General features: G+C 34.0%; 1 protein-coding gene across 1 annotated transcript in view; it reads left to right on the top strand.

Moving 5' to 3' along the window:
* Positions 1–12,997, top strand: part of DACH1 (dachshund family transcription factor 1) — a 397,049-nt gene that overhangs the window by 162,700 nt on the left and 221,352 nt on the right. Inside the window, exon 2 of the mRNA XM_045839183.1 lies at positions 8,793–8,908. Coding sequence (XP_045695139.1) covers positions 8,793–8,908 — 116 coding nt within the window. The remainder of the gene's footprint in view (positions 1–8,792; positions 8,909–12,997) is intronic.

Genomic DNA, 12,997 nt, shown 5'->3' with positions numbered 1-12,997 from the left:
GACAGACTGCTGGTGAACCCAATCCTCTATGAACAGGGTCACGGCCTGTGCCAGTGAAATGAAAGACTGAATGCATTGCTTTTGGCTCAAATAAAATGTAGCCAATGGTAATTACAGAGAAAGTCTAGTCATTTGAAATTCAAATTGAAAAATTACCACAATAAAATTTTTTCTTTGTGACAATGGAATCCACAGTTTTATAAAAGATTGGTTTATGAGATTCCGATGTGTTAGAATATTTTTTAATGTTAAATTTAAATTTTGCAGAATATGGTTTTGAGGTATGAGAGGAACTGTGAGACAAAAACCAATAAAGTATTAACTCTTCCTAAAGATTTAAGAAAGCCATTTACAATTGTTTCTAATTATTTTAGGACCTATACCTTGGGAGATTTTAGTCAGTCTAGTTGTAAAAAAGGTGTGTTTTTGGTAGCCTCCCCTATGGCATGGAATGCTATGGGAAGAATAAAAAAAACAAGGTGATTAAATGATTAAACATATTTAGCTCTCTAGATAAACATGTCACTAAACAAAATTTACAAACAATATTCTCTCTGGGAAAAACATCATACATGTGGATATATAATGTATGTTATGGGAATGTAAAAATAAATAATATTAACATTTATATTTCTTTAATTAAAACTTTAGATTACATTGAACTGCTTTTTAATCCACAATCTATTTATAAAATATAAATATATTTTCATGGTGAATCACTAGATACACTTTAGAAGGTGTCATTTACCATTGATGGAAGTAAATACTTCAAGAAGCAAAAATATATCAGGACTCCTCGGTTGATAAAAATTAATCTCAAAAATATATTCACTACATTAAGGAATGTAAACTAAGGTTAATAAATTAATTCTAAGATTAATATAGCTAATGTATCTCATGGACTTTAAAGAATCTTCTTAATGTGGAGATTCTAACAATGGAGAGGACTTACGAACTCCAAGGCTAGATTATCTCAAGTGTGTAACCTGTCAAACAGGAACCCTCTTTAGTATTTTTGGCTGTCATTAATGGTTAACACTTATCTACAAATGTTTAAGAGTAGCTGAGTTGCATTCCAATATGTTTTAACTCTTATTTTCTTATTCAGTATTTAAGTGCCAACTAGGGCCAGAGACTTCAGATATTTTGTCACTGACCTTTGATAAAGCTTTTGTATCAAATAAATTTCCTTTATAACTTCAGATCTAGATAATGTGAGTTTTGCAGTTAGAGGCAGTAATTTTTTCTCATCAGACTAGCGACTTTGAATTCCTGTTTTTTTGTTAGTGATGATTTAAGTTTACTCATTTTAACCTTGACTTTTGAGTTCTTAGCAACTAATATCAACTCTAGAATATCTGAATTGCTGATTTTTTGATCCCTGGAGAATAATTCTCATGTGACAATTATCAGGTGACCAGTGTGTGACATAAAACAGATAGGTAATATTGAGAAAAGAGGAATTTCTATAATTTGAATGTAATCATACTGTTACGAAGAATATATTTCTTAAGAGCACAAGCCTCTAAACAGGCTTCCTGGAAATAACAGTGCAATAAATGTAAAATAAAATAGTAAATGCCTATTTTACCACATTCTTAGAGATTTGTAATACATAGTAACTTAGTGTAAGCTCTGAGATATTCTCCCACAAAACAAAAATATGGAAAAGATTTGGGAATTTGTTAAATTTTCTACATAACATGTATGTTCTATAGGTTTAACAGGACATTTTCTAAATCAATGAGTACAGATCCTTTTTGAAAATTTAAGTTTTAATTGCTTTTAACAGAAAATTTTATTTTGCGTGTTTGTATATGTATTTGTTTAGTTGATGTATGCATTCCCCACTGTCTTAGTCTTGCTCGGGTTGCTGTAACAAAATACTGTAGATGGCGGGGGGTGGGCACTTAAACAACAGAAATTCGGTTTCTCGTAGATTAGAAGACTGGGTTTCTGAGTGCTGACACAGTCGGTTTCTGGTGATGTCTGTCTTCATGGGTTTTAGACAGCTGCCTTGCCTCTGTGTCCTCACAAGGCTGAGAGTCAGAGCAAGCAAGCTCTCTGGTGTCTCTAATTATAAGAAGACTAATCCCACAGGAGGGTTTCAATGATAGGTCTTTATCTAAACTTAATAACCTCCCAAAGGCTTCATCTCCAAATGCCATCACATAGGAGTTAAGGTTTCAACCTATCATTTGGGGTGGGAAACAATTTCGTTTATAACACCTGCTATATAAACAAGTTGAGGGGATGTTGTGTGTTCTGTGTTCTTCAGCCAGGAATCTGAGGGTGCTCTTCAGGTGTCAGCAGGTGATGTGTTAGATGCCCGCACTCCGGAACTCAATGTTCTGTTGACTGTGGAAAACCAACTCTTTGATGAGTTAGTTCATAGTCTGTTCCTACAGAGAAGTGAACATGCCTGGGACACACACCTACGTGGGGGAGACAAAAAGTCTAAACAAACGTGGGATACGAGTTAGAGAAAGTGGTCATATTTGCTATCATTGCAGAGAAGGTAATTTATTCTTCAAAGTTTTACCAGCTATAGATAAAAAAAAATGCAGAAGGAAAATAATACTAATCTTATCCTTCCTGGATTATTTATATTGTTGTGTTTCCAAAAAACAAAACAAAAAAAAATTAACTAACAAATTAACAAGATATTTGTAAAGGGCAACTGCCCATTTATAAAGTGAGGATTATAAATCAGGCATTTCTTTTGGTGAAGTATATACATAGATTAATCTTAGGAGGTCATTTACATTCTTTTACATTGATGGATCAATTTCATAAGGTTGATTTAATTTGGAGGATATCAATGACTGTTTGTACTTTTCATATTTTAGATTCATTTTATAGTTGTCACAAGGGTAATATTTTTACATATAATTATCTGCTTTTTATTAGATATTTTAGAACTGAAATAGAAAAAAGGAAAGATTAAGAGGATAAATTATATCTGGTTTCTGCTATAGATAAAGATAAACCTCAGGCACTGATTAAGTTTAGCCAGAATTACGGTTTGTCTACAATGATGAATTATCTGAAAAACATGGCCAGAGTCACTGTGATGTTAAATTAATTTTTGAAGTTTGTTTTTATATTTGATATATAATATATGTTTATCAGGTAAATTAAACTCTTCAGATGTAGAAAAAATATATGATTCTCCATCCACTGATAATACCTCCTAATATTTTAGTGTTTCCTTCTACTCTTTTTTATGCATATTTATTGCTTTCTTCACTTAATTTGTTTATCTCTCTTGTGCTCCTTTATATGCATATTGACAGGTTTGTACTTTACTTAGAACATAAGCATTTCCTCCTAAACTCCTCATTAACATCACTCTTCATGACCTCATAATGTTCAAGTGGGTATATAAATTATTAAGCAAATTGTACCTTTCCAATTACAAATTAGAATAAATACATGACTTATGTATATATTTGACTATATATATTTGTTCAAAGTTTTCCTTTATCTTGACTTGCTTTGTAGAAGCAGTTTACTAGGAAACTTTTGCAAAATATAAACGCACAAAGGGAGTTTTCCTAAGATGAATAGATTACAGAAGGCAAATGAACTCTTGTAGATTAATGGAGCAAGCTGCTTTCGCCCCTGAATGCTTGGTTGTGTCCCAAGACTAAAATCAATGCTCACTCGCTGCCATGTATTTTTCTTCTGCACTATTATCCCACAGGCTATTTAATTTTATTTTCTTTCTCAAAGAGGGGAGTGTGTCTTTATTCTTGCAACCCTATAATATCTAGCCCATGGCTTGTTGTACAGTAGTAGCTCCTTTCCTTAGATGAATGGATGAATGAATTGAATGATTGAACGGAATGCTTCTTTAAGCAGGTAGAATTTGGAACCCAATTTTTTAGTAAGGAGCTAGCTGCTCTCGCATTTCCCAGTTTATAACCATCACAATCACTTTCTGGGTTTTACAGGTTTTTCTGCTTTAACTCTCAGGAATAGAATTGATCTCAATTTCTCAAAAACTACTAAAGAAATTAACAAAAGATAATGTCTAGGGAGAAGTTTGGGGGTTGAAAAAATCTGTAATTTACCCTACCTCTGAAATTTCAAATGCCTCCAACTTTTTTGATGCCCTTAGCTTCTTATTAATTTACATCACTTTTGCTTGATATTGTTAGGTTTGGTTTGACCTCACCTTCAATAAGCACGCTAAATGGACTAGGAAGAATTGGTAAACAATATATAGTTTTGGAGGGGTTAGAGAAACTAGCATGTGACGTATTTAATAATGTAAACTAAGGAAAGAAGTCTACCCAGTGATCTCTCTTGAAAAGACAACTTTTGTATTCAAAAGTACAGGGAAGTTTGTGCCTGGGTTGATTTCTAAGCATAGGAGGTGTTAAGTGTGGATTTGGACGTCTGTAAGCCATTGCTCTCCAGTTTTAATGCAGATGGTTGAAAACACTTAGGGCTGGCAAAAACAGTGACCAAAATCCTAAGTTTGATTTCATCCAAGTTGTTAAGGGTAGTGATTTATTTAAGTGAGGTCTTCTTTGATTCGAATGAGGAGAGCTCAGCTGTTCTGGTCCTCTGGAGTACAGCTTGGTTACTACCATTGAAAAAGGAGGCTTGAAGGTGCTTACTATTGGGTCAACTGATCACTTCACAAGGAAATGTTTTTGCTAGTTGTTTCACTTCCACTTTTCAGATAAGTGTTTTTTTCTTTCCAAGAATAACTTATGTCTAAGAAAGCACACAGTCCCACTTTTTCTTTAAAAATCTAAATTTAATCAGATGTTCAGAGAAGTTAGGTAGCTGATTAAGGCCACACCTTCGAGTAAATTGGTAGAGCCAGCGTTTAAAGCCACAGGCGTCACCACAGTACAACTTGTGCTTTTGGCTACAGCACTGGACATGTTCTTCTAAAATTTTCCTGAAGCCCTGTTGAAAGTAGTTTAAATATTTTGTAAATATTTAACAATCAGCATAATTTCCCTAGAGCCAAACCTTCTGGCAGTTAGTGACCAGACTGCACTAAGGGGGAACATTAAGGGGACCTAACCTAACTGTAGGTCACAAAGGCAGAGAGAGAAACATCTTGTTAATAAAAAAATCTAACTTCCCCACAATCAAGGAGTTGGCTATAACTCTAAGGAAATGTTCCTAGTAGTTTTATTTTTATGCAAAAGGTTAAGTTACTTGACTTCCTTCAGATCTTTCCTTCCATTCCTCTCCATTATTTGCATGTACATTTCAAGACAATGCTCTCTCCTAACTGTAAAGTGATCCTCAGTAGGGTGTTAGTTGATGGCTTTAGGGTGTTACCGCCATCCAGGCATTTGCCCTTTAAAGGAGGGCTTGAAAAGATCTTAAAGCTTTTAAACTGAAAGCGGTGAATTTCTATTGGTGAATTGGAGGCAGTGTCCTAGTTTGGGCAGGAGATATCTGGGGTGAAAAAAGCCCACTGGCCTTTCTAACCACAGTATGAAGTGAAGTGTTCCTACTTTATAACCTGACTTCGACTTGCAAAGTAAGGGCCCGAGGACAGCTCTTGTGGCCTGAATAATAAAGTGCTTCTAAACAGTTTCATTTTCTTTAAAAGCAAAACAAATTAAAGGGCTAAAATGTTTAAATCTTACTTCCCTTCCCTTCCCTTTTTTATTTTCTCTATGGCATTTTGCTTGAGCTCTCCCAATACCTCTATTCTCTTGTTCTGGTCTTCTGGTGTATGTTATCCTTAGATTCAGAATTCCAAGGTTTATTTTTGTGTCTTACTTTTCATTTCCTGGAAACTTTGAGACCACTAAAATGAATGGGGTAGGATACTTGAGGAATTTGGGGAAAAGGGCTTCATAAATTGTGTTAAAGTTTATTTAAATATATACAGTGAAATTTAAAAGAATAAATTAAAAAACGAAAATAAATACATAAGGTGAGCCAGGCCCTGAGCTAAGTATTAAGGATATATTTAATATACTTTGTGCTATACAGTCCTGGGAGTGAAACAAATAAACATATTCCTACAGTCAGTGAAGAGCTATAATATATTTGTCCATCATGGACTATCACAGTGCAAAGAAAACATACTAAGTAGATGTGGTTAGTAAGAAGAATGATTATGGTTTAGTGAAGTATAGCCAGGTAAAACGGGGATGAGAGTGGGTTGGTGTAGAAAAGGGATTTGGTGGCAAAGGAGGCAGCATCTATAAAGATAGTGTAACACGAGGCGGAAGCAACTTATGGCCCTGCTAGAAAATTAGTAGGGTGAAATATAAGCCATAAATGTATGAATAAAAGGGTGACATTGGAAAAGCAGGCAGGGGCCAAGTTTGGAAGACCTTGGTGCTATGATAAGGAATGTGAATCTTATAGGAAGCTATTGATATCTTTCAGCAAATGGGAACTATGATTGAATTTGCATTTTAGAAAAATGTTTCTGAGATAAGTATGGAGAGTAGTCTTCACTCTAGGCCTCACAGTGGGACAAAGTTAGAGGCAGATCTTAGAAAAGTTAAGAAGGCTGTAACCATATATCAGGTAAGAAATGAAGGATTTACCTGGACTATAGGAGTGGGAATAGAGAAGAGAGAATGTATTAGAGAGATATCTTCGTTGGGGTGACATTTGAGTGTACAAAGGAAGGAAAAGACACAGCTGAGTCCTGGATTTTTGACTCAGTTACAATTAAGTGCCATTTCGCTGAACCAGGAAAGAGGAATAGGTTTTAATGGGTAAGATGCTGAGTTTAGATTTGGAGAAGCTGAGTCTTAAATTATGGGATGTCCAAACAGAGATTTCTAGTATACCTGTCTGAATCCCAGGAGGAAGATCTAGGCTGCAGATATGTATTTAGCCATAATTCCTTAGCATCTCACTGCTCTCAGTAGAAAGATCAGTCAGGGAAAATGGTGACTATTAGAAGGCTGTTGATTGGTCCTAGGCAAATAACAGGAGTTAAAGAACCAGCTGAGGATGAAGAGAAATAATGAAGAATAAGAATAAGTAGCCAGAGAGAGATTTCAGAACAACTGGAGAGTGTCCTTATGGTTTAGCAAATCAAGCATGTAATCTCGCCCTTCCTTCAAAGCCCTCCAGGATCTGGCCCCAGAAGGTTTCTCTCTCAGCATCATTCTCTGCTTTTCATCATATTTAGCCTGTTTAGGCTTGTAGGGAAACACTCCTGTACATTTAAACATTTTCATGTTTCCAGTTCTTTCTGGAGTGTACAAAGGAAGGAGAATATATTTTATTCTCAATGGAGTGTACTTTTCTTCCATTCTTTCTCCCCATGTCTAACTCATCCTTCAAAATTCTCTTCTTAAGTGGCCACTGCCATGAAATCTTACCTCTCTTCCCTCAACAGGGAAGTATTATCACCTAGCCTAACTTCCAATGAGTAATCAGGCTGTAACTTTCTTATGACACTTAGCACATTCCAGCTTGCACTATAGTTTATTGATGGACCAGGTTTATATGCCCTTCCCACCCCTACTGCCAACCCCTGCCTGGGCAAGGTAAAAGCTGCTAAAGACAAAAGAACTCTTTCTTATAATGTAGCCTCCACAGTGAATTACTTTGATAACAGCAAGTGCTTAATAATTATTTGTTAAATGAGCACATACACTACATACATTAAATACTGCATACATTAAATGAATCTTCTGATGAGGCAAAAGACCTCAGCTGAGGCTAACATGGAAATTCTAATTTATGAATTTTGCATCCAGAAGTTATGATATATCTAGGCACATATTGACCAGATAAATGATGAAAAAACATTTCATAAAAGCACATTCATGATACAGAGGCACATATTGGGAACATAATGCTATGTTTATTTCAAAAATTGCTAATATTACATTCATGTTATTCTCATACAAGGTTAGTGAATACTTCTCTTCACCTTCTGCTTTTACAATTTTAAAAATTAATCTTGTGTAAGAGATATGTAAAGACAAGTACTACTAAACCACACACACCAGATATTCTTATTTACCCTAAAGGCAGATGTAAGATGCTCTACTGGCAGTTTCTCAATGATGTATTACAAATAATCCTAAGCCTTTCCAATTTATTTTAGTATATTAAAAATAAGGCAACCTAGTGGGGCTATTCATTTAACTAGAATAAGGGTTAAATGATAACTTGACTTATCTTTTAAATGACAAAAAATAAAGAAATTGCAAGACCTTTTCACACATTAGATATGTATTGTCATTTATCATCTAGATATCAGGCTAGCAGTGCGAAGTAATAAAACATATCATCGAAAAATGTGCTATAGGTCTGAATCACTCTTTCATTCCACCTCCCAGCTAACTGTAGTATTAAATCAAACAAGCAGAACATTTCCTTAGGCAGCCATTGCCTTTTAATTTCCTGAAGAACCTTAAAATATCATTCATTACAAGTACTACACATATTTGGTTTTTAAAAGTCTCATAAATCAATAGCAGGCTGACTGTAATAATTATTACAAGTTAGTGCATAATTTTCGTGCTGAAGGCTGCATGCAGAACTTTAGCATATGCAAACGAGGCAATTCAAACTGTGTATAGATATTAATATGAAGAAGCAGGTAACGAGGTGCAGGCTATGAATTATGCATCAAGAGTGGCTGATCTTCAATGAGGAAAATGAATTCAGCATGTAATCTAATTAGTGATGGAAGTCTATTACATCTAACTGCAAAAGCAACCGTCCTTGAAACAAATTTATTTACAGTCCATGTTACCACTTGAAACAACTTTGAAATGATGTGTAAGACAACAGCTTAATTGTAAAAATTTTTTGTTTGTTTGTTTCAGTTCTAGACCCGGAAGGCCTCCTAAGAGGACTCAAAGTGTCACCTCCCCAGAGAACTCTCACATCATGCCACACTCTGTCCCTGGCCTCATGTCTCCTGGGATAATCCCACCAACAGGTAAGAGCGTGCTTATTTACACCGAAAATATTGAAAATCAGCCAATGCCATGGCATACATAAATAATACACATTATGTATATTTATGTAGATATTTACACTCATTGATTATGTTTTGTACACACTAAGATGTTACCGAGGAGAATTTATTTCAAAACTTCATTATAGTTATCATCATTTCTTTATTTAAGATAAAATAAAAGAAGCTTAATTGAATGCAATGCAGGGGGATATTTTAATTAATCCTTTCACTAATATCAAACACAAAGTACCATCCCTATTTTCCTGTTGAGGACTCAAAGCTTGGAGAGAGTTGGCGACGTTCTGAGGACAATCAGCTGGTAACTGTCACTGGTTGCACAAACCCTCTTTTCTGGGGTCTAAACTTATGTCTCATTCCATTAGTGTTCCAAAACAGATTGAAATGCACTAAACAAAAGACAGTGACTGTGTCAAATGGGAATATATCCTATTTCCTCTCAAATTAGGATGTGAATACATTTCCATTAGGAGCATTTGAAGGATGTTTATTACTAAAACTTTGAAAATGTACAAGTAAAGGAATAGTCTTGATCACATAAGGTATATACCATAAACAACTTAAATATTGCTCTGCATGCAGAAATAACTATTTGATTTCCACACAATAGTGTTGCTTTCATTAATTCTTTTATTCACTTACACATTTGCACACTTTCCATGTTTCAACCATACCCTTGAAGAAATTAAAATAATAGTACTGATGATGATATTATTATATAATATATAATATTTATAATAATTCTTGCCAGCATAGAAATATATTGAGAAAAAAGAGAAGTGTACTGAGGAGACACACATATAAACAAAAGCATATAATGGCCATGTGAAAACAACTCATACAAGAAAGATAAGCTGGCAAGATGATGAGTCTTCATCTTTTTCCCTCTGAATTACTGTATCAATGTGTATTTTTTTCTTTTGTAATATTTTTTCTTTCTCTGTTATATAATATTATCATGGTGTATCTTTTCTCACATTCCAAATTCGGTTGAAAACTCCTTGAAAGAAATGAATGTTTTAATTCACCTTTATTTTTGTGCCAGCATCTGAACAGTTTCTTCACCTTTGTGGACCTTTATCAAACATCCGTTGAGTTGAATTTGAAGCTGTTTCTTCATTTTATATGTTTAATATTTTCTGTAAGGTACCACATTATAAACATAACAGTAAGTTATTTAAAGTCCCATGGAAATCTATATTTTGAGGCTAATTTTACAGATGAAAAATTGAGACATAGAGAATAAAATTAATAGCTGAGCATGAGTCAAACTACAGAGCTAGTACTACGGTTTCTATTTGTTTAGTCAGTCATGTTTCTCAAGTAACTGAATCCTACTGCCTGAAAATCTAATTGCGAATTTGAGATTTGGAAAAGAAATTGGTAGTGCTTTGTTAAGCCTTAGCTATTTTAATTGAACTAGATAAAATCTCCTTATTCAAATATTTATTTATTTTGTTTTGTTTTTTATGTAGTACATAGGCCAGATGGAACTGAAATCTTAACTTTTCATGTTTAATGTTTGAAAGACTCAGATGTACTAGAGGAAAGATCTAAGAATCATTGACAATTAATTTCTTACTAAAGTATGTTTTGGGGATTTTTAAGCATAATCAGTTTTTAACAATCATTATTCTATATTTGATAAGTTTGTGTTAACTCACATATTATTAACTGCAGTTTCCTGGTGACTGAAAAGTATTCCAGATTATATTCATATCAAAAGAGGGAAGATCTGTTTCCAAATTGTCTGCCAACATTTAATTTTTGAAGGTGAAGGCAGTAAATAGTTCATCAGCAAAGCACTGATGAAATAACATGATGTCATCAGAATACATACATAGCAACACCTCACATATTTAACACCAACAAGTGACTTTTCAGTAAGTTGAGTTTGTAACTAATTGACGACCATATGTCAACCCAAAAAATCGACAGATTAAGTTATTTTTGATAGACCTCTTTCTGGTTTGACGAACAGAGGCAGCAAAGATAATTAAACTTGATTCATGTTTATGAACATTCATTTATGAATTAAGAGCATTTCATGTATTTCAACTGTTGTGTTCCATGTTTTTAACTTAGTTTTTACTTTTGTTCTTTGTAGTATATTGTGAATCTAGAAACTAAAATTCCTTTTAAGCTTATTAAGCATTATATTGAGAAAGATCTCCAATAATTGGGTTCTAGAGAAGGATGAAGAAGTAGTTGCTCGTCAGGACAGTAAACTGAATTGAAAAGTGGGTCTTCAACAGTTTGCTGTTCTGTGGAGCTCAGTGAATGGCTTTAAGCCAGGGTGTGAGAGCTCATTACTGCCTGTTTTACTTTAGAGGCTGGTCCGGAGATCTGACACTGCCAAAAGTTTGACTGTTGCACTTGAATGCTGTTATCTTAATATATTCAATATGGTTACTCTTTTTACAAAAAATATTTCAAGCTGGAGGAGTTTAGATTTTAGGGACTATAGAGTAGCTCTATCTCCTGAATTATTTGCTAACTTAAAACATTGACCTGAAATCTAATGGTGTTAAAGAAATCTTACAGTTCTCAAAAGGGTGTAACACTCTTCTTCCAAGGAGAACTTAGTATATTGGAGAAATATGATTCAACATGAATCTATAGACTTTTATGTTCCAGGACTTTATTTATATTTGCCACATTCTTTTCTTATATTTGCCACTTTCTTATAAAATGAAATGTTATTCTTTTCTTCCTAAGATGGGGAAGATGAAGTGTGTTATTCATTTAAAAAAAAACCTCAATGAAAGGTGATATATCAATGTTGTTGACATTAAGCAAACTGATTTGATGGCATTTTGACGATGTTTTTGACCTATGAGTTTAGAATTTCAAAACTTTGTTTCCAAGAGTATATAGTATATCAATATCTTAAAAGACTTGGAAAGCATATTTCTAAAACTAGCTAAACAAATAAGTAAACATGTAAGCCTCAAAAACACAAGAAAATAAACCCTGTCCCCAAATGTCGAATTCTTTCCAAGATTTAAACTTTAGCCTACCTATGAGCATTGACTTGCACTTTCATGCTCTTAGAATTACTTTTTTGAAAAGCACAACAGATGGAAATTGCTTTGAAAGTTGCCAGAATTGGTCCTGTGAAGTAGAAAATTTATTAAATTTGATAAGTTTATAAAAATATATCAATTTGTTCCTAGTCATTCCCTTATTTTTTCTTTTCAACAATTGAATATTGGAGTTAAGTATGTTTTCTTGGAGGCATCTTTTTTCCCGAGAAAAAAATGATGATTTTTATATTTTTCAAAGCCTTTTCCAGCTCTAGTATTATGTTTGTTAGTGTATTTTATTTACTTATTTACTTGTTTATTTGCATGTTTTTTTCCTTTTTCACTTCATGAAATGGAGTTATTTTGTGTAAACTTTTAATGCGCTTCTTCAGCACCAGAGCTATATCCACACAGGAATCACCTTTTGAGTCATCCAGCACAGTGGTCCATTACCGTCATCTCCATTTAAGTTATTTGAGATATGTCCCATTTTCAACTTTAGTTTGAAAAGGAATGTGCAATTAAAGAAAAACTTTGAGGTTGCTTATGGACATTTCATTTGTTTGTTATTTTGGTTGCTTGAGTGGACTTGCCAGGAGCCTTAGAAGGCAGATCGGGATAATTTCCAAAATTTATGGTTGTCACCAGGTGCCATAGCAACCAGCAATGGAAGTTAATGAAAGGGAGAAGGCTCTTTGTAGCGCTTCACAATGCAATGCCTCCTGTAGTGCTCCTGACATTCATTTGGACTGAGCACATATCATAAATCATTTTTGATAATAAATACCAGTTTGGAATCAATTCATCCTAGCAACAGAGTCCCAATAACATTCATACTTTTTTATAGAATTATGTGTATTTTATAATTAAGGAGAGGGTTATTTAAGGGTTCTAAATACTCCCCTTTGGTGCCAGGAATGCAATTTGGCTAGCATGTTTGGCCAAAATCCTGAATTTCATCTTTAGGGCAGAATAAAAACTAGTTTTGAAATATAAATTTTATATCAGTGCAGTGAGTCCCAAA

Source organism: Phyllostomus hastatus, unplaced genomic scaffold, assembly GCF_019186645.2.
Source record: "Phyllostomus hastatus isolate PE091 unplaced genomic scaffold, TTU_PhHast_1.1 phas_contig_29, whole genome shotgun sequence".
Classification (NCBI taxonomy): domain Eukaryota; kingdom Metazoa; phylum Chordata; class Mammalia; order Chiroptera; family Phyllostomidae; genus Phyllostomus; species Phyllostomus hastatus.
Note: the sequence above shows the minus strand (reverse complement) of the source record. Positions and strands in the feature narration are given on the sequence as shown.